This window comes from Cebus imitator, unplaced genomic scaffold, assembly GCF_001604975.1.
Source record: "Cebus imitator isolate Cc_AM_T3 unplaced genomic scaffold, Cebus_imitator-1.0 Scaffold149, whole genome shotgun sequence".
NCBI classification, from domain to species: domain Eukaryota; kingdom Metazoa; phylum Chordata; class Mammalia; order Primates; family Cebidae; genus Cebus; species Cebus imitator.
This window is the reverse complement of record NW_016107464.1, coordinates 1,576,494-1,585,959: the sequence shown is the minus strand read 5'-3', so window position 1 is coordinate 1,585,959 and position 9,466 is coordinate 1,576,494. Positions and strand designations below refer to the sequence as shown.

Here is a 9,466-nt window from a genome sequence, read left to right as displayed (position 1 = left end):
AAAAAAAAAAAAAAAAAAAAAAACCCAACCAAAGGGGTTTAGAGAGTTTCCACATTGGTAAACAAAAATGCACCCACATGCAGGGAGAGTAGTGTGCCCAAAAATCCACAGAGACAGAAGGTCCTGTGCTCAGACTCTTCTGAACTTCCCCCAATGTATCTCTTCATCTGGCTATTTGTATCCTTTAAAATACCCTCTTTTTTTTTCCCCATTTTTTAAAATTGCCAATTTATTTTTTCTACCCAATCCAGTATCAATGACATGCAAAAGGATATAAACAGACTATCATGAATATTTACAGGATAATACACCAAACAATTACCAAGGAACAAATTTGTCAAAGTAACAAATTGTTGCTTATCCATGTCCACTCAACTGTACAAAGTTTGTTTCTAGGACAATTTCCCAGTTCTCTGGGAAGGAAGTTCTGTGGATTTGTACCTTCCATAATGGTCAAGCAAACATGCTAAGAGCTGATGCCATCATGTTTTTATGCTAACAGCCAAGAAAGGCTTTTAAAGAACTCTCTAACTTTCAGGCCAGTGTTACAGCATCAGTGGACTCATAGGCAGGATGTGACTTCATCAAAGGAAACGCTTTTCTCCTCTTGGCCTCCCTAAGGCCCTCCTCCTAGTACACAGGAGAAGGAGCTCCCCTTAATAACACCCTAGTTCCAACAGATGGTGTGGAGATTATCAACACAAAAATATCCTTTTAATCAATGAGTAATAACAAATTAACTGCTTTCCTTGGTTCTGAGAGCCATTCTAGCAAATTATTGAACCTGAGGAGAGGCTTGTGGGAACTCCAGTTTATAGCCAGTTGGTCAGAAGTTCAGGTAGTAATCTGGGATTTATGATCGGTGTCTAAAGTACCAGGCAGTCTTATGGGACTGGGCCCTTAACCTGTAGGGTCTGCACTAACTCCACATCTATAGTGTCAGAATTAACTCATGAGACACTCAGTTGATGTCAGCAGAGAATTGCTTGGTATGGAAAACATAATCATTTGGTGTCAGAATTGTGCAAGTATAGAGAAACTGTTTTTTCCTTTTAAAAAGGAATGACAGAATTAAAACATCATCATTTTGCAACCACAGTGTCATAATAAATTTAGGCAATTTATTTAACCAATCATCAATAAAAATCAATTTATTTAACCAATCCTAAAACTAATGAATGGAAGTTTGCTCAAATAAAAACAGTATACACACAGTCTCAAAGTATCACCGCCACTACACACTTAGTTACAAAGGAGAAAAATATATTTGCAACAAAGAGATCTGGAAAACATCATCTGAACTACTAATTAACATCGTATCATAAATAAAGGGACAAATTGACATCAACTGTGCAGTAACCTGAATCTAATGATGAGGAAATAATCAGACAAATCCAGATTTTACAAAATTTTGTGAGACAATTTAACTAGATCCTTGTCAGCGGCCTTGTAGAATGTCTATGTCAATGCGGCACCGAGCAACCTTTGCAAGAGCAATTGTTGGTGAAGAAAGGTTACTCCTTCCCTTCCCCACCTCCTGGGGAGGGGAAAATGAATGTTTTTATGCTCTGAATCCAAGTGAGGAGGAGCTTCACAATTCACAAAGTTTAGGGGTGCCTACAAGAATGGAAGTAGAGCCAGACAGGCTGGGTGTCTACGTAGGCAGGAGACTTGCTAATATGAACTGTGTACCTACCTAAGCAGCCAAAAGGAACAGAGGAGGCAGGGCTGGGAGGCAGAGAAGAGAATAGAACTGCCTGCCTATCCTTTGTTTCTCAGGGCAAGGATACGTGAGTTCCCATGGGCCATATGAATTCTGTGGAATGTGGCTGAGTCGGAGTTATCTTGATATTTCCCCATTCAAGAAGCCTCTAAGTGATATACCAGCAGCAACAAGCTAAGTACATCTTTCTGTGGCAGGACAAAAGAAGTTGAACCAGAGCAATCACTCACATAAGACCCCAGGGAGTCCCCAAAAATAACTTTTGGAGACTCACGCCTGTACCCCAATGAGAAAGCTCGCACTCACCTATCCCTCAGAGGGCAAGAACAACCAAGCAGTATCAGCCAGGCAGGCAACAACAGGCAACAACCACCAACAAAGAGATCAATACGTCTCCTAGGAAGACTAACATTATCACTCGTATAACACATATGCATTCTTCAATCTCAATGTAAGTCTTGCCCCATCTCATGAAGACTGCTCTGAATACTGACACAGCATGTAAATAAGACACTGCAGCACTGCAGTGTTTCTGCACATGTAACCCAGAACTTAAAAGTATTTAAAAAAGAAGAAGATGATACTGCAGTGAAGTGACTGCCCACAGCATGGATATGTCTTTGTGAACTGGCATTCAACAAGATATTCCAGATCTCCTCTAGTCCTTAGTCACTTGGACAGAGAACACTTCTGAGACATCTGTTATTCCTGCCTGAGTGGTTCCAATAGGACCAGAGACTCACTTTCCCACTTCTAGAAAACCCAGGACTCATGGACAACTTGGAGCACAGGAATCTCTTTGTAATGGTCCCTCTGCCTAGACACAACACCTAGCCATGCCCTCTTTGATTCCTGCTGCTTTACCAGTGCTCTAACACAGGAAGTAGACACAAGGTCCCAATGTGTCTACTCTGGTCATTTACTTTCTTACTTTCCTCATTCTCCTTGCATTTCTCTCCTCTCATTCAAGTCAAAAGAAGCTGTTGTTGATTAGAAATTGAGAGATGCAGGTGAAACTCTGCTCCCTCTCACAACATTAGTCCAGAACATTTTATATATTCTCCTAAAATCTTAGGCTTTGGGAAGCTAAAGCCACAAAAATTATTTCTTCTGCTCTCTGTCTTTCCTTTCTTTCAAGAAATGGGCATAAGTCAGTCAAATACTAAAATTGATAATAATATGGGGGATAGAAAACAAATGGACATAATAAATCACAATAATTACCCAACAACATTTTAAAAATATACCACTGTTACCAAATGAGATAAAAACTTCCCATAATAAAAGTGAACGCAGAATGTTGCTACCGGATTTTAAAAGAGAAAGGTTTGACCTGAGATAAAATATTGTGAGAAGCAGTAGTTTGTCTCAATATTTTGAAAGAATCCCATCATCTTTAAGAGCATATTCAAATAACTGGGGTTAGAGTAACTCTTTTCATTGTTTAATTTTTTAAACTTATCTGTTTTTAAATAGAGACTGGGGTCTCACTATGTTGCCCAGGCTGCTCTCAAACTCCTGGCCTCAAAGGATTCTCCCGCCTTGGCTTCCCAAAGTGCTGGGATTACAGGAATGAACCACCACTTCCAGTCAAAGTTAACTCTTGTATCAAAGGGAGAGTTTCTTTAGAGCAGTAGCCCAGTGATTTCTGAAAATATTTTGGTAAAATCTTATAAATAGCTGCAGAGGATTGATCCTAACACACTGGGTAGTGGAGACACCATCTATGTGAAGGCATTTGAGGACTAGGAAGTAATAGGGTCATATGATGCTACAGCTAAAAAAGTCCTAGAGATCATCTAAAATGACACTTCCATTTATTACGTCAAGAAACTGAAGTTGACAGTGGGAAGACTTCCGAAGTCACGGAGAGACAGCAGCAAACCCAGGTTAAGAACAAGGACTCAACTGGGCTTGGTGGCTCAACGCTTATAATCCCAGCAGTTTTGGAGACCAAGGCACACAGATCATTTGAGGTCAGAAGTTCAAGACCAGCCTGGCCAACATGGTGAAACTCCTTCTCTAGTAAAAATACAAAAATTAGCCAGGTGTGGTGACACATGCCTGTAGTCTCAGCCATTTGGGAGGCTGAGGCAGGAGAATTGCTTGAATCTGGGAGGAAAAGCTTACAGTGAGCCAAGATTGCACCACTGCACTCCAGCCCGAATAATGGAGCGAGACTCCCTCTTGAGAAAGGAAAGAAAGGAAAGGGAAAGGGAAAGAAAAGAAAATAAGAAAAAGGAAAAGGGAAAAGGAAAGGAAGGGGAAAGAAGGATGGAAAGAGAGAGAGAAAGAAAAGAAAAGGAGGAAGGAAGGATGGCTGAAGAAACAGGACAATAAATGAAATATGTAGAAGGAAGGATAAAGAGACAGGACAATAAATGAAATGTGTAGTTCTTGACTCGATCATGGCAGGGGAGGGCTATGAAAGTATATCAGAGAGATATCTTCACTCCTATGTTTGTTACAGCACTGTTCACAATAGGCAAGATTTGGAAGCAGCCTAAGTATCTATCAACAGATGAATAGAAAAGAAAAATGTGGTATATAAACACAATGGAGTACTATTTATCCATAAAAGAAGAATGAGATCCTGCCATTTGCAACAATACAGGTGGAACTGGAGGACATTATGTTGCGTGAAATAAGCCAGGCACAGAAAGACAAACTTCACATGGTCTCACTCATTTGTGGGAGCTAAAAATTAAAACAATTTGAATTCATGGAGACAGAGAGTAGAAGGATGATTACCAGAAGCTGGGAAGGGGAGTTGGCAGTGGGAGGAGAGTGGGGATGGTTAATGCGTGCAATGAATGAATGAATAAGCTAGAATGAATAAGATCTAGTATTTGCAAGCACAATCGGGTGCCTATAGTCAACAATTTATTACACATTTTTAAATAACTAAAAGAGTATAATTGGGGTATTTGTAACATAAAGAAATGATAAATGCTTGAGATGATGGATATCTCATTTACCTTGGTGTGATTAAATCACATCGTCTGCCTGTATCAAAATACTCATGTACTCCATAAATGCCTACTATGTACCCATAAAAACTAAAAATTAAATAAAATTTTTTTAAAACGTAAAAAAAAAAAAACCTTTCTTAATTGCTTTAGTTTTCCAGGAAAAAGAAATAAATAAAATAAAGCTTTCAAAATATTTTGGGGGCCGGGCGCGGTGGCTCATGCCTATAATCCCAGCACTTTGGGAGGCCTAGGCGGGTGGATCACGAGGTCAAGAGATCGAGACCATCCTGGTCAACAAGGTGAAACCCCGTCTCTACTAAAAATACAAAAATTAGCTGGACATGATGGTGCGTGCCTGTAGTCCCAGCTACTCGGGAGGCTGAGGCAGGAGAATTGCTTGAACCCAGGAGGCAGAGGTTGCGGTGAGCCAAGATCGTGCCATTGCACTCCAGTCTAGGCAACAACAGCGAAACTCCGTCTCAAAAAAAAAAAAAAAAAAAAAAAAAAAATATTTTGGAGACAATTAGGGAGTTCTTAATATAGACTGTATTTTAGACACTATTACTATATCACTATTAAATTTCTTGATTGTGATCATGGTATTTCAGTTATGTTGGCTTTCCTAGCTCTGAGCAGAAATATACTGATGTGTGCAGCTTATATTCAAATGATTCAGAAAATACTTGTGTGTATTTTTGTGTATGTATGTATGGAGATAGAGATGGAGAAAAATGAAAGAAAAATAAGAGAGGGATGATACCAAGAGCAAATCTGGCAAAATGCTTGTCACTGAACCTAGTAAAGAGTAATGAGTGCTCTTGGTACTGTTCTTTCAACTTTTCTATAGGTTTAACATTTCTCAAAATTAAAATATATGAGGGAGCATGCAAAAGACAAGAATGGCTTATTAATAGAAAAACAAAATAGCCTGTAAACATATGAAAAATGTATGAGAATAAAGGTGCTAGATTATTTAAGCTTTTGATTTCCTCCCACCCTCACAGCATTTGCGCTTTAATCACTTCAATTGCATTTCTTCAATGAGACCAGGAAGGAATAGGAAATAAAATCTCAACTGTTACATTTTGCTTCTCATTAGAGTCCTGGAAAAAGGTTTAAAAGATTCAATCAATCAAAATGAACTCATTACAGTGAGTTTTGAAAAGGATCTGTAATTCACAACCTGCTTTTAATTCACAACATGCTTTTCAGTCAGAGTCCTCTGACCTCCTATGACCTTAAATGTTTGGCCCTAAATGGCAAAAAAACAAAAGTTAACAATAAGTCATATGAAATATAGGTTTTCTTTAAATAAATTTTTAAAATGTTCACCTCAACCACTGGCCTTTAGTTTTATCGCGATAGTGGCCTATAGAAGGTACCAAATGAAAGGCAACCAACGGATTCACAAACCATGGACAGAGGTTTTCCTTTTCAGAAATAATATGAAGGAAGCAATATAATACAGTGGTTCACACAGAGATAGGGGCTATCAAGTCAGGTTTTCTGTGTTTAAATATTTACTTAACCAGTTACTAGCTATGTGATTTGTGGCGAATTACTCAATCTGTTTATGCTTCAGTTTCCTGATCTCAAAAATGGGAACAACAGTAAAATCTGTCTTAGGGTTGTTGTGATGTTTAAATAAGTTAGTATACTTAAGCTCTTGAAATGGCTCACTACAGCCTCGATTTCCCAGGCTTAAGCCATCCTCCCACCTCAGCTTTCCAAGTATCTGAGAATACAGGCACATACCGCCATAGCTGGCTAATTTTTTTTTTTTTGGTAGAGATGAGGTCTCAGTATGTTGTCCGGGCTGGTCTCAAACTCCTGGGTTCAAGCAATCCTCCTGCCTCAGCCTCCCAAAGTGCTGGGAACCATGCTCAGCCTATAGTTCTTATTGTTACTAGTATTACAACAACAAATGCTACAATCATTGGTATCATCTGCTACTTGTAGTTGATGAAGTTTGGCATGAGATTCAGAAAAACCAGAGCAACACAAAAGTAGCACAGTCCTCCCCACACCCCGGCCACACACATACACACACATATCACAGGCTGAAAAAGTGAAATAGATCAGACCTTAAGTCAGTCCTTTAGTGTTTCCTCAGGCTGTTTTGAGGGAAACTGAGGAGAAGGTAATAATATACCAAAAATGTTTGGCTCATTTCAAGAAGTAATCTGTGTGATCTTGACAAATTAATCTCAGGAGAAATAACATGTTCTCTCATTTCAGTCAATCATTTATCAAATTTTATTGAGGTGTACTATGCATCCAGTGTTGAGCCAAATGCAAGGAATATAAAATGGAACGATGTCTATGTCTTTTAAAACTTTGTGTTCATTTCCACTAAATATATATATATATATATATATATATATATATGTTATATGATGGATGTGCACACAGGGTAGAATGGAAGCACACAGAAAAGACCTAAGTTAGACTTGGAGGAAGGAGAAAACAGCACAAAGATTACCCAGAAGCGATGATATTTAAACTGAGCCTTAAAGACAAGGATAGAGGGGTTCATTCCTCCAGGGCTAGAAGTTAGCAAATGTAGAAAAAAGATAAGCCCTACTCCCCTGCCTACAGTCACATGAAACCAAAACACTTCTCCCTAAAGCTAATAGATACCCATCAGAGGTAGGTGCTTAGACAGATGTGCTTCGGGAATATCTTCTGTTTACACACGTGATGTCTCTACCCTCCCCAACTCGATTAAGTCATGTTTGGAGAAGCGATAGAAAGCTGCAGTTAAGAGATTCATAGACAAGTTTCTCACTTACAACACTGGGCGGCAGCAGTGGGCAATGGCTTCCTCTGGCTTTCTTCTTGACTAGGATACTAGAAGCAGAAAGGAGAAAAAAATACAATCAGAGGCCCAAGTAAAGAGAGAAAAAAAAAAAAAAATCACAGCTACCTATAAAAGGGTTTAGTGTTTCTAAACAAAATTTTTATTGAACAGAAACAGAACACCCTGCTCCTATTTTCTCTATGTGATCCTGACATACAGGCCAGACTATGGGTTATGGGCCTGGCCCAGTGAGACAGACTAAATAAAGCAGGACAGTAAAGAGCTGTCCTGACCATGGGAACCTGGGCACCCACCCAGCTCTGCCAGGCAGCTGTAGAAGGTTTGACCTTGGAATCCCTAGAGTATTTCACTGTCCTCTGAGTTTTCCTGGGGCTAATGTGTAGATTTCCCCATTCAGGTGAGCCAAATGAAAAACTGTCTGGGGCTCTTTTCTCACTTCTGAGCAATAGTGCTTCTTCATTCATAAGGTCACATGTGAAATAAGTGAAACTGCTTACCTAAGCATGTGGTGCAATATCTGGTATCTATAAGAGTTCCTCTCCCACTAGCACTGTAGTCTCCACCATCCCACCCACCACGACCACCACAAAAACAAATACAGGGCACTGAAGACATAAGAAAATGTTCTATAAAAGGAAAGAATTATGTGCAATTCTTGAGGATGGGCTGGATTCAGAAGGTAAAAGAGAAAGGAACAAACAAATTAACGGGTACACAGAGTCTGGAAGACAGAATAATTTGGTTCAGAGTCCATTGGAGAATTATAAAAATGTATCTTGACCAGGAACTTGCAAACATGAGATGTAGAGTTCTCATCCTGACCTGGCCACTTATTCATAAACTGTGAGATCCTAGGCAAGTCAGAAATTCTCTAAAACTGCCAACAAATGAGTTATTTATTCATGCAACAAATATTGATTGAATATCCACTATCCGCAAGGCCTTGTTCTAGGCAGAATTTGTAAATCACGGTAAAAATTTGGACTTTTCTAGTGTACTGAGGAGTCCTTTAGGGTTTTAAACATGAGAGGATTATGATATGATTATACTTTTAAAAGATTAATCTGGCTGCTGTATATGTTGAACTGAAGGGAACACAAGAAAAAATAGAGTAATTAGTGCAATAATCCAGACAAAAGTTAATGATGTTGTACATAACACTCTTATGAGTATCAGTGGTGAAGAGCATTTCAAATGGTTGGGATCCAAAATACAAAACACTTTTTGTATACAAATATACTTTATAAGCAATAAAGTATGGTACAAATATCAGAGGTAAACACTGTTATTACTAATTTCCATGGAGAATGATCAGAAAAGTCAAGTGCAATGTAAACAGTATGATAGCACTAGCAAAACTGCCAATCACAGAAATGTTCAAAACATCTTTTTTTTTTTTTGAGATGGATTCTTGCTCTTTTGCCAGGCTGGAGTACAGTGGTGAGATCTCAACTCGCTGCAAACTTCACCTCCAGGGTTCAAGCAATTCTTGTGCCTCAGCCTCCCAAGTAGCTGGGATTACAGGCGTGAGCCACCACACTTGGCTAATTTTTGTATTTTTTAGTAGAGACAGGGTTTCACCATGTTGGACAGGCTGTTTTTGGACTCTTGACCTCCAGTGATCCACCAGCCTCAGCCTCCCAAAATGCTGGGATTACAGGTGTGAACCACCATGCCCAGCCAAGTTCAAAACATCTTGAAGGTCAAACATCCACTCCAAAGTAACAAAAGTTATTATATATAACTTTTGTTATATAACTAAGTTATAATATATAACTTAGTTATATATAATAGTTACTACAGATAATTATAATTTTTGAAGACAGTACACAGGCATAACCATGAGGAATCCCAAAATTTTAAGTATTCAAGAATTCAGACATAAGAGATCAGAGTAGATATTTTCAGAAGCTACATTTAATGAATCTGTTTCAGGCCCAAAACAGAAAG

General features: G+C 38.9%; 1 protein-coding gene across 15 annotated transcripts in view; it reads right to left on the bottom strand.

Annotated features, from left to right (window-relative positions):
• The window catches only part of UNC13B (unc-13 homolog B), a 239,416-nt gene that overhangs the window by 138,738 nt on the left and 91,212 nt on the right, over window positions 1-9,466 (bottom strand). For all 15 annotated transcript variants that reach the window (XM_037743661.1, XM_037743665.1, XM_037743666.1 and 12 more), the window contains exon 7: window positions 7,488-7,545. In XM_037743661.1, coding sequence (XP_037599589.1) covers window positions 7,488-7,545 — 58 coding nt within the window. The remainder of the gene's footprint in view (window positions 1-7,487; window positions 7,546-9,466) is intronic.